General features: G+C 32.7%; 1 protein-coding gene across 1 annotated transcript in view; it reads right to left on the bottom strand.

The window, feature by feature from the left end:
- Positions 1-1248: 1248 nt before the first annotated feature.
- The window catches only part of LOC111055635 (PDZ domain-containing protein 7), a 124604-nt gene continuing 107256 nt past the window's right edge, over positions 1249-18596 (bottom strand). Inside the window, exons 14-18 of the mRNA XM_039423164.1 lie at positions 8427-8855; positions 6366-6781; positions 5138-5363; positions 2354-2817; positions 1249-1452 (exon numbers count right to left, since the gene is read on the bottom strand). Coding sequence (XP_039279098.1) covers positions 1413-1452; positions 2354-2817; positions 5138-5363; positions 6366-6781; positions 8427-8855 — 1575 coding nt within the window. The 3' untranslated portion in view covers positions 1249-1412. The remainder of the gene's footprint in view (positions 1453-2353; positions 2818-5137; positions 5364-6365; positions 6782-8426; positions 8856-18596) is intronic.

Raw genomic sequence — 18596 nt, 5'->3', positions numbered from 1 at the left:
TGCCATGAGATTGAAAGTTTTATTGATTTTATAATGCTCAAACATTTGTCTCAAGTGTTGAAACATTCCAACAATTATTTTTTCGAATTTCACAAAAATATCATAATAAAATCCTTTACTGGGATTTTCACTGTTTAAATTGAAGAGACAAATATATTCAGACAGTAGTTTTTCACTTTCCTTGCCCTATTACCATAGGTAAGGAAAGTATTGCTTTCCAAAAAAAATTAAGGTACCCCAGTTTCTGAATTTCTATACGTTTTAAGGTCCCCTGAGTCCAAAAAAGTGGTTTTTGGGTATTGGTCTGTATGTATGTATGTGTGTGTGTGTGTGTGTGTGTGTGTGTGTGTGTGTGTGTGTGTGTGTGTGTGTGTGTGTGTGTGTGTGTGTATGAGTGTATGTGCGTCTGTGTACACGATATATCATCTCCCAATTAACGGAATGACTTGAAATTTGGAACTTAAGGTCCTTACACTATAAGGATCCGACACGAACAATTTCGATCAAATGCGATTCAAGATGGCGTCTAAAATGGCGAAAATGTTGTCAAAAACAGGGTTTTCGCGATTTTCTCGAAAATGGCTCCAAAGATTTTGATCAAATTTATACCTATAATAGTCATTGATGAGCTATATCAACTGCCACAAGTCCCATATCTGTAAAAATTTCAGGAGCTCCGCCCCATCTATGCAAAGTTTGATTTCAGATTTCCAATTATCAGGTCTCAGATATAATTTAAACAAAAAAATTCTAGTGGAAACGATTGAGCATCGACATCTCTTCAATTAATGTTCAGTAGCATTTTCACCTCAAATTGAAAATAAGCTTAAAATTTGAGAAAATGTAATTATTCAATTGCAAACTGTTGGCAACTGTTGATTCTATTTAAATCATTCACTATGTAGAGATAGCAGATCTCGTGTGTATCCAGCGTTATTGACCTGTCACCAGCTGGCTCAGATCTTTGACTTGAGATGCGCGTTCACACTAGCGTCAGGTGATCAATTTTCATAATGGCAAGGAAAGTTGTGTAGTGCGCCACACCAGATTTTTTCCAATAAGTTCATTACTTGAATGAACTTATGATATGATTACCTACATTTTTAACTATTGTTTTGTAACATTTATTACAATGTAGATTGATCTAATTATTAAGTCAAATGAGATAGTTTAGTGGTTTGAAAAGAATTCAATTATAAAACTTACTTTGATTACCTTATAGGAATTGGTAAGCGACAATGAAAGACATTTTATACTAATTGTAATAAATATAAAAGACTGTTTATTTGCATTACAATTGTACAAATATTATATCAGAAATTAGTTAGTAATGATGGTAATATTACATTATGTACACTCAATTATTCAATAAAGAATCTTCACAGAATATACAAATCAAATTTACAGACGTTTTACATCTTTGGTTCTGGACTGTTCCTTATTATTGTTGTTCTGTAAAATAAAAAACAAGGTTTTATTAGGAGACAATTTAAAAACATTAAGTCCAACAAGCCAATATAATTAAAAACCAACACATAAATATTGAGCTTCTATATAGGCTCTACATTAATTCTACAATACTCTTGCTGATAGCTTGATGTGAAATAAGCAAATAAAAATTATATATGAATGGAATCTATGGAGAGTGAACTTTGAAAACAGGGAATAAATTATTTTCAAAAACCATAAAATAGTTAGTTAGATTTTTATTTGCAATACAATCAGTAAGTTACTATTTAAATGCACTACAGTCATTTTGAAAAAGAAACATTCATTGAGAAAATTTGAAAAATGTTAGTATTAGTAGTGGTCTATCAAGACATGTAACTGAAGATAATAGAATTTACACTACAGAAACAGAGATGTTTTGGAATTTCTCCATATTAAGATAAAATGAAAAATATGTTGTCAGTTCCACATACTATGTGACAACATCTCTACATAATGTGTGAAGCTGACAACATATCTTTCGTTCTACCTTAATTTGAAGATAATCTAGGTTTCTAGGTAGAGTGTTTTAGTTGAACTATTCAACCTTTTTTATAGAGCAATTATCAGTTGAGGAAGAATAAGTTTCTAATGTAATGGAATAACTGAAGAAGACGACGATTTTTATGCTGCTTCAAAATAAAAGATCCATCAATTCGAGTATATTATAGCTTAGCCCTAAATGTCTAGATGCAAGAAATCAACTTAATGCCAGTGCCACACTCACGCCGAGTCGCCTTGTTATAAGGGCGGAGTGAAGGTGAGCGCTAGAATATTAGCCAACCATATTCTCGCGCTCGTCCGCACTTGGCAAGAGTGTGTAAGCGGCATAAAAGTTACATGCTAGTAGTGCGAGTATACTCACATTCCACCAAACTTGATAGACTTGTGTTGTTGTGGTAATCGGCTGTTGGCGGTCGCATTGACGTTCTGCACCTGCACATGCGACACATTCCCGTTGGCGGTTCCGTTCTTCAGAATTCCGTTTGGCTGTGTTGTTCCATTTGCTCGCAACTCCGTTTTCTCGCCGTTTCCAAAATTGAACGTAACTGAGTTCCGGTTTCCGTTGTCCGGGTACCTGGCATTGGCCGACGTTTTGCGCAGCTCGACATCTTGAAGGTCGCTCTTGCTGATGAGGGTGGTGGAGACCATTCTCTGGTGTGGCTGGTTGTCTTCAGCTTTCCTCGGGAACAGGTAGAACGGTTGACTGCCGTTCTTCGTGTCAGACGGTTGCTGGCCGTTGGCTGCCGGTTTTTGATTGGGATTCACGCATATTGTCACAACGTTCGTTTTTCCGGTTCCGTTTGTCATTCCGTTCGGTGGAGACTCCTGTTCAATAACAAATTATCAATTAAAAGATGTGATTTATAATATCAGTTTCAATGGTATTGTATGAATCTATTGTACAGTTAATGTTTTAGAGAAGAATCTAAGAAGTATAATACATGTTTACTTCGAAACTAAGAGGTTCTAACTATATTCCCACAATCAGTGAGAATATTGTTTTGTAATACATGTTGAAAAATGATGCAGAAAGCCATATTCTCCTACTCAAGTAGAAAGGCAAAAGTTTGTAGGCTGTGGCTGGTAGACAATAAGAGAGAATATGGTTTTGAAATCAGTTTGGAAAAATAAATGTTTATAAATGATGCAAAAAACATATTCTCCTACTGCTACCTGTATAATCTATAAAATAATAATTACTGTAAACATTTTACAGTCTCTGAACTACAGTATTGAAAACTATATATTCAAGTTCATTTTTATAATATTGAATGCATTATTTTCATTAGAGATAATGCGAATAATTATCCTAATGATGCATTGATGATCTCTGGAATAACATCTTTTGACAGTACCGTTGACTAAAGCAATATTGCTAAAATCCTTGAGCCAGGAAATGAACAATTTCAATATTTCTCTTTCTAGTGATTTTATCATGCAGCCAATTGTCAACTAAAGAAAGAATCGTATATATACTATTTTCTACCCACATCTTATATAATATATAATATCCCAAATATATTGGTGTTCTCATTTCATGTTGTTAATAGTGATCAGTTGATCAGTATTTCTCATTATTCATAAATATTTTGCTAATTATAATAAAGAGCCGATGAGTTGGAGCAAAATCTAAGAACCTCATGCAGAAAGCAGTAAGTAAGTAGACAGTGATAATATTATTTTCAACTGTAGCAAAATAGTTATTTTACTACAGTTACCTTGAAAAGTGACCATTCCTGCACTGATTACAGAACGCAAAGAATCACTTTTCCGCTCTAGTTCGCAAAGTATTACTTTGCGTACTCTTGATACTTGCGTATTATCTTGCAGCCATCCCAATCAGCTGTTGACATTGTTGGCGTGTATTTTGAATGCGAATTTGTTCTATATATATTTTTTCTGATTTTCAAATAAATAGAAATGAGAACTCATTAAATTATACATTTTGAATATTATTAATTATTCATTATTTCAAATAATATTTTTTCCATTCATAAATTGATTGGTTGAAAAATTATTTAGAAATTGAGATTTACTCAAAATTATTCAAAATTTCAAATTAATTGGATTAATTTAATTTTTAATTTGAATAAATTATCGATTATTAATTTCAATTGGATTATCAAGTTCAAAATAAATTAAAGTTGTTATTAATTACAAAATTATACAGACAAACATTTGATGGATTTCAGCCATCATTTTACCCATAATCAACCATTTCTCATATTCAATGGTAACTGTAGGAAAAATTTAAAGTGAAATACGTGCGCAAAGTTCCTCTGCTGCACTCAAGAAACCATTCAGCCCTCGCCTACGGCTCGTGCATAAACGTTTCTTTCGGTGCAGCAAACTGTCACTAGTTTGCGTACTAGTTGCACAAATAACTATTCTTGAGTATAGCAAAGGAACTTTGTGCACGTATTTCACATTAAATTTTTTCTACAGTTACCATTGAATAAGAAAAGTAATAGAGTATACTAGGATCCTCTAGTATGGGTAGAATGCCCTGAAATTCATCAAATGTTCGCCTGTATGATTTTGTAATTAATAACAAATTTAATTAATTTTAAAATCTTTTCAATTTTCAAATTTTAGAATTTTTTATTTCCAATTTTTAAATTTTTTAAATTTTAGGTTCAAATTTTCAAGTTTTTAATTTTAATAGGTACGGTAATTTACAAATTATTTCAAAATATTCATTTTTTCAAAGTTACATGAAGTAACTTTTAATGAAGTTGAAAATTCTAAGCCTAAAAAAGAGACTGTGAATAGATTCGAACGACCAACTCATCATTCTTATCAATAATTCATCTTCCAGTCCAGTTCGTCATCAACTGAGCTACTGAGCCACTCTCAGATGATTGAGTGCTTGAAGGGGGTTTATCTCATGTAAGCATTGAAATGTCCAACTTAATTTCGATTTTCCCGCACTGGTCCTCTATATAATCTACTAACTATTTTGCGTTGTCATGTTGCAAATCTGGAGTACACAAAGTACTTACTTTACGCAAGAGTGCGGAAGAGTGATTCTTCGCGGCCTGCAATCTGTGCAGAAATGGTCACTTTTCAAGGTATTCTGTAGGGAAATAAAGTTTTCAATCTTATTTAGAAATGTGAAAGTTTACTAAAGCTGAAAGTACGTTACCTGTGAATTAGACGACTGCAGCTTCACTCTTGAAAGTGTCTGAGTAAGTTCACTGTGCAGCTGAGAGGAGATGGGCTGATCTCTGGAAACGACTGGCGTGCCTTCATTCTGGTTCAAAAACTGAAATCTGGTTGGATTTTTCCTGTCCATAGTGGTGGGATATTCTCTTATTGTGATGGTTGGCTTGGCTCCTTCAACGGCCACGTTTTGCATGGAGTTTCTACTGCTGCAATAAGAAGCCGCCGTTAGAGTGATTCGTATTTTGATGGTGTCACATCAGAATATCAAGTATATTCACATGTAGGCTGGAACTCTATCGAAATTCATACTTGATTGAAAATATTGATGAAATGTGAATATGGTGATTGCGGTAGAATACATCACTATGAATGCTAACTTGATTAGAAAGCATTTTATTTTCAAAGCTTCATATATTCTGCTTGACACTTATAACACTCCCCCCGGAGTCCACCTTGCTACACCTATACGAATAAATAATGTGAATTGAATGTGTTGAAAAATATGAATGACTCATGATGGATATGAATAATAAATCTCTTTTTGAATTAAATTTATTCAAATTAATTAAAACTGAAAGAAACTCAACCTCAGCTTGTAATCCCCAACGTCTTACTTTTTGTCATTGATTCAATCCAAAATAGATAGAATATTCATGGTTTTTTATGAATGTGTCTGGGTTATAAAGACTTATATTCATGGTTTTTTATGAATGTGTCTGGGTTATAAAGACTTATAGTGAAATGGAATATAATTCCGTTGCAATTTCCCTGAATAAATTTTACCTCGAGTGTTGGCAGCTATTAAAGCGTACCATTCACTATCCGATTCATTATCCAATTTGAGGTATAGCATTCAATATTCGATTTGACGTCAGACCGTGAATGTTAGGTCGAATGTTGGACGTCTAGCTGAACGAGTTGGGTAAACTGGATGTCCAACACATCCGACATCACAAGGTCAGCAGCGAGTAATCAGAGTCGAGTTGGAACGTGAGAGGGGATGTTGGACTAACTCGTGGACAACCAGTCGGAGCGTGAGTGGTGAAATATGTTACTAGTAGTCATATTACTGATTAAGATATCGGATAGTGAATCTCAACCCTCTTCAGCTCAGTGATGTTATCTTCCCGTAATAGGACTCCCCATTAACAAACATCCATGATATAGTTTTACAGAATATATTTAAACAGAAACGTATTGAAACTCACTTGAGACTGGAGTCTGACGACCGGCTGGCACTCTTCCGATTCTGAGCAAAGTATGTGGCGGGAGGTTTGGGCCTGACCTGCGACGGGTTGGTCAGCTTGAACGACTCCAGCGACTCCATCTCAACGGCGTCCGAGTGGCCGTTCCTCGTCCCACCGTTCACCATAACCGTCGACGTCTTCCCGTTGCGATGTGCCATTGGCATGGTTTTGGGCGTCGGTCGCCGTCCGTCGTGCTCCGACGCCAGACTCATGGTGTCATAGTCGGGTGTCGGACAGGCGGGCGGTGAGGGAGGGGCGGGAGGCGGTGGTGGAGGTGGCACTGGGGTGGAACCGCCCCCTGCCGGCCTCTTGCCGCCTGCGAACGTCGACAGTTTGATGGTGGACGTGGTCGAGCCATCGCTTTCGTCTTTGGGCAACTGCAACACAATAAATTAAACATTGTTGATGACTGAGGTATAATAGTAATGTTTTGAATATAAGAAGAAGCAATTTACCACAAATAACTTAATATTTCAAAGATAATTCAATACAATAAGAGCAATACTTGCTTCTAATCGAGAGAGTTATTGCCTCTTTCCAATTAATATTGTCGAGTCGAATATAAAATATTTAAAAAACTTTATACCTATATGAAAAATAATATTTTTAAAATACTTGAGAGATTATGACAAATATTTATCCATTCACCTATTCAGAGTTATGTACTTCAGTAGTTATATTACACTACTTAGTACTTGGTAGTTAGTTGTAGTAGGTAGTTATATTTATGTACTTCAGTGCGACAGGTAGAGCCGAAGAAGCATTCATGACCATGCGCATGATCAAAACCCATACAGTATATCCTGTTACAGTTTTAAACTGGACAAATTAAAAGTAACATAGAATTAATAGAATAGGCTAGTGCATTGGCAAAGTTTACTTTAGTTTTTGTCAGTATTACAGAAAATCCACTTTTAAGTTTAAGTTTTTGAATGAACAACTTGAGTAAATTCCTGGTAAAAGGTAACTTCCAGTATCTTCAACTCAGCTCTGTAACAATACGCTTTTCTGTTACAATATTAATTTTCCATAGAAGTTTCACATTTTCATGATGAATCAACTAGAAGTCCTATATTCTTACGAAATCAAACTTTTCCATGAGTATAAGTATTTAATTCAATGACATACTTTTTGGTTCACTTGTCATTCATATAGAGAAATTCTCAGAGCGATTCCCTTACTCTCAGATTTTGTAACAAAATGTTCTTATTATATCAATTTTATCAGTTACAAAAATCTATTCAAAATAAATAAGCTATTAAATGTCCTTTTTAATATCTAAAACCGGGTGTAACAGACAAATTTCAAGTTTATCCAACTAAACTTTCAGTGATCAGAAGGCAGCTAACTTACACAAGCAGTAAACTGATCAATGAAATACCTTTTGACTTGGATTTCAAAATTAGTAAAAAGAGAGCCAATGAGTGGATTAAGAGGGAATATTTCCTTAGGTACCTTAAATATGGCATTTTAATTTTAATTCTTCTATTTTCATTTCGAAGTCTTTTCTCTGCCCAATATTTGTTGATTTTTTATGATTCTGCTGTTCAAGTTTCTATTGTAATTATTAATTTAACCTAAATTTCTTGTTTTGAAAATGTTTCGAATTGTTATTAATTTTCTAAATTAATATTGTTTCGAAATATTATGTTTTTCTTTTACTGTTTTGCAACTCTCACAAGCGGTCAAAGATTTTATTTTTGCTGGTGATGCCTGGATTTTATATTTTATTTTATTCAAATGTATGTATGAGTAATTATGTTTATTTAATTATATTTTTGATGATATGTCATATTATAAAGAGTTTGTAATATGTGTTGAATATTCTAATTGGCAATAAAACTGAATTGAATTGAATATAACATGTTCTATTCTGGAAATGATTACTTGATGTAAAATGCTGAGCTGAACTATTCATATGATTGTGCATGAATGAAATGTCTTCTAGGTACATTGGTTCATACAACTATATCATGCACACAATTATTGATCATTTATTGAATAATTATTGATGCAACTGACCGGTGGGGGAGGGGGTGGAGGCACAGAGCTAGAGTGCTGCCTTGATCTGAATTGCTTGGATGCATCCTGGTCAGCATTGGGACCGCTCTTGACTATCCCATTGGTGAGGCCGTTTGCAGTTGATGGCTTAGCTACATTCTTGACTAATCCATTCGTGAGGCCGTTTGGGGCTGGTGGCTTGGCTGCATTCTTGACTATTCCATTGGTGAGGCCGTTTGGAGCTGATGGCTTGGCAGGATTCAGGAGGTGTTGTAGAGGCGGTGGAAGGGGGGCCTGAGGCTTTGGGAGGTGTTGTTTTGGCACGTTGGGTTTGAGGGGCTGTTGTTGTATCTGTGGTTGTTGTTGTTTCTGCTGCTGTTGTACTTGTTGTTGTTGTTCAAGTTTCTGCTGTTGTTGTAGCTGTTCTTGAGCTCGTTGTATTTCTCTTTCCTAAAGAACAACAGAGACAATTGAATAATACTGTTGAAGAAAAAATGAAATTAGTTGTTTTTATGTTGGAGTCTTTATTCATGCTCAACATTATACTTTGAATAGAACAGGAGTTTCTTTGAAAAGCAGAATCGATAAAATGTTTATAATACTGATGATGAAAAAATGAAATTAGTTGTTTTTATGTTGGAGTTCTTATTTATGCTCAACATTATACTTTGAATAGAACAGGAGTTTCTATGAAAAGCAGCATCAATAAAATGTTATTTTTTAATACACCCAATTTGTAGATCATAGCTTTAAATAATTATGTTTTCATGTTGGACCTTTTATTTATGCTAAACATTATAATTTTAATGGAAAAGGAGCTTCTTTGTAAAAAAGAATCGATAGAATGTTTTTTACCAATTGTAGATTTGTAGATTATAATATACCCAATTTGTAGATTATAGCTTTATTTCATTAAAATGATGGATGAGTACCCCCATATTCCTTATCTGCCTTCAACTACTCTCTTATTGCTTTCTTTGTATAAAGTTGAAAAGATTGGGGATCCACGCAGTATTTTCTGTTCCATCTCTAATTTTTCATGTTCAGTAACTTTTAAATTGGTGTGGAATTCAGTGCCAACAGATTTTTCACAAAAAGTCTACCTATTAAATTAATCATGGAAACAGTATAATACATAATATAAAAAATTATAATTATACATAATATTAACATAGCATAGAAAGGATACAAAAATGAAGTGCAAAATGTAGGAAACTAAATAAATGCATTACTTTATCAACTCTTTATAATTTCATAAATGAATAATTTTGCAAAATAAGTTGGCCACACTTTCAACTTTATCCATTTATCCATAGTTTCGATTGGCGATAGTGTTTTAGGTCATGAAGAGCACATCCAAAATTTAATACCATATTACCGTACACTAAAATTGTCTTTAAAATTACTATTTTTACAAATGATAACATTCTATAATCCATCTTCTAATCCACGAATCCAAATCCCAGTTTCTCTAAGCGATAACATTTCTAAAAACTTCCAATTATTTATTATTATTAAACGAAAATCCAAAGTGAAAAAACACATTCTTTTGGTGTGGCGACCGTTTCGTGATGGTGTTGCACATTCTCAAGCCCAACAGAAACTCTGTTTCTGATTTCTTTCGCAACACCGATAGAATGTGAGTGCTTTTTCACTTTAAAGTTACCAAAATACAATAGTAATAATGAATTAGTGAAAACTCAAGATGGATAACCAACAACGAAAATCCAAATTTATTCACTATTCATCCATTGATGGACCCTAGTAAGCACCCCTATACGCTATAGCCTACCTCGTTTGAATATTCCCACTGCCAACAATCTCTTACTTGAAATTACTTAATAGAAAAATGGAATCCGGATAGGGTGAATGGGAATGTTCTCTTCTATGGTTGTATGGATTCAAACTCTGACATACCTATCAATTGCCATGAGCTACCAATTATTTTTGTAATTTAATAAATGAATAATTTTTGTAGAAGTTCTTTTCAACGTTATTCATCGCTAAAGAGGGAAATTTCACGGCTAGCGATTGTGTTCTCGGTCACATCAGTACCATAATATATAACCGGCTTCAACAACTTGTTTAAACAACCAACTAGAATAATAATTGAAGTAGAACATGATAAAAAGACAAGGTCACTTGCAACGTTGCAACCGTGCAGTGTTGAGAAGGTGATGAGCGGAAAGCTGCAGCTTCGTGCATTACAGCAATGTCATCATCATTATTTTTGTTATCATCTTCCCACTTTCAAAAGGAACATGATCTCTAGCGAAAACTTTGTTGCCTAATGCAAAGCCGAACTGTAAATATTTTTTTCGTATCACCAAAATGAGAATAAAAATTAATCAAGCTTCAAGCAACGTGCTTCTTATGATTTGAATTGATTACTGCAGAGAGGAGAGAATACAGTACTTGGATATTCGTTTGTCTGTGATTACAGCTTTCAATCCGAATTTCGGGTCTATAAATAGATATGACTGAAATCATTGCTTTGAGAATCACACCAACTTGATACGGTACAATTCATTGGTTATAGAATTATTATTTTATAATAGGCTACTGATACCGCAGATAATAATATAGTAGATATTAATAATAACATTTTATAGTAAATTTTTACTAGAAGAAAAACATTGGTAAAGTCTATGATCAAAATTTGATTGTTGACAAATTTGTTTATTTGTATATTGGGCACAAATGAACAAAAATATTATCATTATGACTTCAAGCGAATAATAATATTTCTGTTTTTCAGCTGATGTTCTTCAAATTTCTATAAGTTGTCAAAATATTCAATCAATTGTTTTCCTTTTTAAATTTTAATAGGCCTATTTTAGTAGGCCTATGTACTCTTAGTACTGTAATAATAATAATAATATTACTGTTCAAGTTCAATTTTGTTATTAATTAAAAAAATAATGTCTTTAAAAAAAATGTTTCGTACCTACCTACACAAGGGTATAACAACATGACTCACATTAACAGATCATAGGCTTTTACAACTTCAACTATTAGTACATACCGTAAAATTCAACTTTTTCGATACCTATTAAGCTATTTAAATATCGCAAGAAATGAATTCATTTCATTATTCGATTGGATACATTTTTTTTACTGAGTCCACATTTTCTAATTCCAGTAACATTTTATAATCTGTCTGACTACTTTGATGATTTTTCTGAATTCAACAATCATAAAAATAAAATCATAGATAGTATTATATTTTGTAAGCGAATGTTATATTGCAAAATATTACGCACTCGTGACAAATATGAGACCATGAAAGTATAGGTAATGTTTTTATAAATCATCCCTACAAGAGAATAAGAAGTAGATTTAGAAGAATATTGTTATCTTCTACAAGATATAATTGTTTTCTCATTTGATTTGTGTTTTGGAAATGATTTTATAATACCGTTCAGCAGCTATATAGGAGCTACTGATTTTAGCTATTTTATGAGTATCAAATTTTTATGACACTCACATAAAAAACTATTCACTATGGATGAATACTAATCAATACCGTGCTCTTTTCTGTCAATTCAAATTACAGTGAAATACAAGGCCACAACCTACAACAATATGCATTATCAGACTATGAAATAGTACAGTCCTTATCCGTTCTTCAGAAATGATATTAACCTCCATCAAAACAAACCAAAAAAGGTTGGTCAAGCTAAGACAATCGAAAGTGATTAGTAAGCTACGAAAGAGAATCATATTTTCGTATTCAATTATTCAGGTTCTCTTCATTGAAATAATAGCCTGGTTCACACCAAAGCTATAAGAAACTTTCAAAATCTACTATTATACACTGCTAGTGATTTTCAATTAATAACCATCAGTTAGGCTACTGTCAATCAATCTCGTACATGTTTATCTTAAGTTATATGGAAATGAAACAAAAAATATCGTGAGTCAATTTCGTGAAATAAATTAGTGTATAATATAATGTTAAGTTACTTTACCTCGTAAGTGCGGATTATGAATAATGGTTTCCCACTCATAACTGACTAGTAAATGAGTTGATAATTCTGTAGGACTGCTCGGGGAAAAGGAGGGGATCAGGTGGAAGGCGGTGTGTGCGCATGAGAAGAGGGGAAAAGGTGGGAGACAGAGACAGAAGAGGAAAATGATGGTGAAAACGTGAGAGTGAAAGAGTAATTGTTCGTTGGATTGATAGAGTTTGGTTGAGATAAGTGCACAAGAAACAATTGAGCTCTGCGTGGAGAGGGAAGTTGATACCTGGCTGAACGCTTCAGTATAAAGAGTATTGAACGAGCTGAACCAGATAAGCGACTGATAGTGGGATTGAGTTCCACTGTCGCCACCAAGATAACGTGCTAATTAAAACAACCTGTGCTCTAGAATCAACTATTCTTTTTTATTGAATGCTCTCTTATGAAAAAGCTTACAAAAGGTCTCTCTTCTGTAGGAGCTAAAGAAGAAGCTTAGGCTCATAGGATTACTCTCTAATGAATAAGTATAGATTGTTATAGGTCTTATTAGACCTGTAAATGTAAATGACCAAACATAAAATATACTACGCTATATCAGAACAATTGAATATTTTTGATTGAGAGACCAGAGAGTATCTAACAATAAAAATATTTTCCAATAGTTTTCACAATTCAGTAATGTTCACAGTTTTCTAAGCTATTTTTGTAGAATACACAAATAAATAGACTTTGATGAAAATTTAGTTCAATTTTGGAAACGAGTACAATCAGGAGGCATTTTTCAAGAAATAGGCAAAATAATTAGTTGGTACCGTGATTAAAGGCTAGGTGGGTGATATTTTTTAAATGTATTTATTTGTGAAATATTCAAGTTTAAAACGTTACAAAGAATTTTATGTAGACCTCAACTCTAAAATAAATTTTTAATAGTTGAAAGCCCAATAGGGTGGATGAATGAAAAAAAATAGTCTATTCTGAGGATGATTTATTAATTATTGGATGCCATAACATGGAGGCGGTTCACACCCTGTGGATGATGCTAGATTAATAAAAAAGAAAATAATCTCTGAAATTGATATAACTCGTATCAGATCTCTTCTTCTATTGTTCCATTCACCTCGTCAATGAGAAGAGATTCCACATTTGTGAGGCAAATGTAAATTTCGGTTATGTAAATATAAAATGTGATTTAATATGTACCGTATCTGTTTTAATTATTCATCTGCTTAAATGGATATAGGCTACATATCTATAAAATGTGGAAAACGATTAGAATAATGTGTTTAGAACGATTGTTATACAAGAATAACATCTGTTCCTGAGCCAGTTCTCATTAACAGCAGCAGTAGTAGGCCTATCACAGAATAAAATTTAGTAATGAACTTGATAATGGCTACTATACAGAGTTCTTTTAATTTATTCTGTTAGACTCAATAATTACGAGAAAGGAGAGGTCAATTTAGGAGGCTGTTTTCAAAATGGAAGTGCTTACTAATTATTTTTTAATTTTCCATGTTACATTTTGAACGTGTAAGTTTTCCATATTCAATGATTTTCCTTTTTCAATTTTTTCATCGCTCAAGCTTATGTTTGAATTGAATAATCTTTACTCAATTTGAAATATTTTATTACATTTTGAATAAACAATGACCAACTCTTTGTTTTGTGATAGTTCAATCAAGTAATATTTATGTGCCCACATGTCAATATATAACCTGATTTTATGATAATAAGTATGGTAAAAGTAAGTTAGAAAATTTCTCCGTATATTGAGAAATGTCAAAGTGTCAAGGTTGAATGTACGTGAAATTATTTTTTTACTGAACACTTTAGGTTCAATAGCTTATGAGTTATAACCCTTATTAGGCAGACAGAAGAAATCTGACACTACAATCAATAGACAAAGGAAGCCTTCCTGAACCGGCTCCCCAGTTATAATCGGATCTCCAAACTAAACCAAACAAACATAATATGCTACCATTCACATTGGTATTCCTGGAGACAAAATAAAAATTTGTTTTCTCCTTACGAAGGTGAAGGAAAGATTTGTTTTCCTTTGAAATATGATAATGATGTTTTCCAATTATCATAAGAAACAAGATTTACATTTATGTTGGGAGAATTCTAATAAAATATTGTTGAAGTCATGAATTGTCTTCTAATTCTTGCTCTGATCAAGATCCTTCATATACACAGAATTAAATACATTTTTTATGAAACTTGCATACAATTATGACTGGTATAAATAAAAATAAATCCCAGTACCCTTTTAAATTATTTTATCACAACATGTTTCGGACATTAATGTCATTCAAGTCTTGAAAATGACATTAATGTTGTGATAAAATAATTTAAAAGGGTACTGAGATTTATTTATATTTATATTTAAAGTAGCCCTGAAGAAAAAAGACAATTATGAGTGGTTTATACAAAAACTGAACACCAGATTGACACAGATATTCTCTCAAGAGACATTCTCTCTCTACACAGCTTCACACTACTTTTTGCCAACAATAATTATTTCTCTGTAAAGCCTTTTACTGCTTTCAAATTGCATCTTAATTCTGTAGCTTTGAATTCAGTATGGACTAAATCGACCAACCTGTGGGAAGTAAATTATTACATAATGATTACAGAATGAAGTGAATAAAGATTGTGATGCAACGCGATAAGGCCTGCCAGCCGTTCTTTCTTCTTTCACAATTCATATTCACACTTTTTGTTCTTCATTTGATGCACTTAGCAGTGACTGTTTCAATGACACAAGCGGAATGATCGACGATCATGAAGCTGCATAAATTGAATCAATCAACGAGTGCATCTTCTTCAATCAATCAAACCTGTTCGTCATCTAAGTTTGATTGCGTTCTTGAATATGAACGACTTTCTAATCAATCACCATGTGCATCACTCTTCAGCAATAAAGGTTAAAAGATGGAGCCTTCATCAGTATATTTAGAACAATAATAATTATTTTTCTATCAGTTCTAGCCATCGATCACTTGTCTCAGATTTGATCTGGTTTATCAAAAAATGATAAATAAAGAATGTGGTGATTTTTTACTAGATAATTTAAATAGGTTTAAATTAGAGCAATCTAATAAAACTAAAATATTAAACCGTACTTCAAGACGAAGATTCGAAAAATGATAGCCTTGTGTGATGAAAAAATTGGTTGGTGAAGAATAAAAGAAAAAAATTGATTTATGTGATAAATATAGAATCTTCTCGAAGTTCAAGGTAGTGGAGCAATCACATTATACATGCATACAAGCAGGCTATATGTTACAGAAATAAACCAAAAAACTATTTCACTGATGATTAATTTTCAAAAGATAAGACTGCATATACTAAAAGCCTCTTGATATTTGAATTTTTGATTTGTTGATATATAAGTTCAAATTCATTAGAAAAAATCTCTGAAAAACAAGAACGATATTTGAAAATCATTCTTCATAGCAGAAGCTACGACCGCCGAGCGTCTGACATTGAGAAAAGATATTTGGAAATCGTATCAATCAAAATAAAAACGATTGAAAGCATAAATATTTTTAAACAAGCAGGTAAGCAGATTTTTAAAAACTTTTAGATGCTGAATTTGTTGAGATTCCTAAGAGTGATATTCAAGCTTATAAAAATACTCATCAGAATGACTATAGCTCATTTATTAAAAAATTCATTGAAAGAAGCTAATATTCATTATTATTATTATTATTCCTTTCAGAAACATATAAATTTGATAAGAAATTTAAATCAAATTAAAATAGCTAGAAATTTCAAACATACTGGACTCAGTGTACTTAAAAATTATGAATGTAGAGAAAAATAATGTATACTATTTCTCAATGAGGAAAAAATACTTTCTTTTATCTGTTCAAAAAGTGAGAAGTATACAAAGTATTCATAAAATCTACATGGAACGCAAATTGGAAAGTGAGCATTCCAGAAAAGCTGTCGACCATCATAACCGGAAATCTTCTTTCGGATGAAAACGCATTAGCATTGGCATTAGAACTTATGCTAGGTCTACCGTAGTAGGTACGCGTATCACACGTGCGGTGGTAGATCTATTTCGCTAGGTCTACAGTCTACATCAACTATACGGTAGCAACTACCGTTAATGCACATTTTCTATTTCTCGAGTCTCCGACAAGAAAAGCAGGTGAAATTATGCGTTATGTTGGCATTTCTTAATCCTCACACTTATCTCCTCTGAATCTGCGTTGACTTGCTTTTACATTATTTCCATATTCCTAAGTTACATAATATTTTATGCTGCATAAAAGCATAAAATATAAAAGGTACCACAAGATTTTCATTCATTTGATGGATAATTATTTCACAAAAATTCTGTTGTAGACTGAATTATTGATTCCTTCATTTCTTCTCTATTTCATGTTTGCTCTTAAGTAATATTTTACTTTACAAACTTTTACTCTTTATCTTATTTTTATGCTATATTAATAAGCATCATTTACCGTAGACTATTTATTAAGGCTTCCTGCCTTCCGGCCTTTATTATAGAAGGCTTCCTGCTCATTTGAAAAATTGTGAAGATATCAATGTTTTGGCGAAGGAGTTGAAAAGCTTCTTGATGGTTGGAGTATTCTATACCACGGAAGAGCTTGTGTGTAGAGAGGGTTCCTTTGTGTGATTTTTTCTTTTTTTGTGTGTTATAAAATTTGGCAATTCCTATACTCTTAATTAGAGTCTCTGGTAAGCTTCAAAAACAAACAAATTTTATGATTTTTACTAACCATTTAAGCTCCCTTACCAGAAGTGAACCCACGGAGTAAAATGATGATTTATTCATTGAACTTTTTTGCATATCAGCTACTGTATTTATTTTTGAGAAAATGTCCTGTCCTTTCTTCGCTCTTACTTCGACTTTTGATCAAAGCTGTCGATCTTGGAATAATTTCCCACTCCGACTCTAAAATGATTTCCCATTTATAGATTTTCATTTCAAAATTCTCTTCCTGAGTCTGAAATAATTTCCCATTTATTGATTCTCTATTCTCTATCTAGAATAGTTTCCTATCTATTTATTTTCATTTCAAGTTTTTTCGACTCTGGAAATATTTTCCGTCATTGATTTTCATTTCGATATTCTTACAAGATTGAAAATTTTATTATTGGTTATTTTTGATAAACTATTTATATATCCCTATAATTTCGAAAATATCCTTTTCCATTGGCAAGTAAAGCGACATATTTATTAATATCACTATTTTTCTTTTTAGTCTGTAATCGAGTCAAAATATTTAGCCTACTATATCATACTACACTGCGTGTTATTATTCTTGAAATGTATGGTGTATTTTTCTCATATCTGATGCTATTTAAATATTTCTAAACTCAATTACAATTCAGTTCCAATCTATACTATTAGTCCAGTCAATATAGACATGAAAAATGGGGGTGTGCTTGCAATATTGTTGTTCTGTTTTTTATATATTATTTGGATTCATGACAAAAGTCCAAAACCAATTTCTTCATGCAAAATTTCCTTGTGCTAGATACAGAGTGGCCCAAAAACCTCGTATTTTCGGTTCATTTTCCAGTTTTCAGCTATTTCCTCTAAATCTGTTAATCGGACAGAAAAATTTGCTCCCGCCTTTTTTTAGATCAAACAATTCTGAATAAAATGTGATAATTTGAAACTCTCTGTCTCTTATGAGTACTGAGTTATAATTTTTTTTAAATGAGTGAAATTTAAAGAAAAAATCAATTTTGATGAATTTTAGTTTTTAATCAACAATATCTTCCGATTGTTACCATTTAGATGTATAATTCAAAATCCCTCTGGGCGTATTTTTGTGCTCTACAATCTAAGATCAGGTAGAGCGCTCTATCTCATATAAATTTCCAGGTACACCTGATAACAATGCTCCTTGTATTGTAAAAAACAGCTAATTTTTAGCTTCAACCATCATCACCAACCAAATTGTCGTCATTGTCGTCAATTGTCACATTGATATTTCACACAATGATATAAGTTCATGAGATTATGTTCTATGAGAATCACCCTTTCAATGCACTTCATTTCAGTATTTCCTAGAGGAGAGGTGCGCATGAGGACACCTCAAGAATCAAAATATCAAGCACTCAAAACTTTTGACACACTATCTTCAACCTTCTATAAGCATATTCATGCTTGCTCACACACTTAATACTCTTAATTTTTTATATTCCTAGAATTTAAAAATTCAACTTGAAAAACTTTAAT

The sequence above is a fragment of the Nilaparvata lugens genome, chromosome 3 (genome assembly GCF_014356525.2).
Source record: "Nilaparvata lugens isolate BPH chromosome 3, ASM1435652v1, whole genome shotgun sequence".
In the NCBI taxonomy this organism is placed as follows: domain Eukaryota; kingdom Metazoa; phylum Arthropoda; class Insecta; order Hemiptera; family Delphacidae; genus Nilaparvata; species Nilaparvata lugens.
Note: the sequence above shows the minus strand (reverse complement) of the source record. Positions and strands in the feature narration are given on the sequence as shown.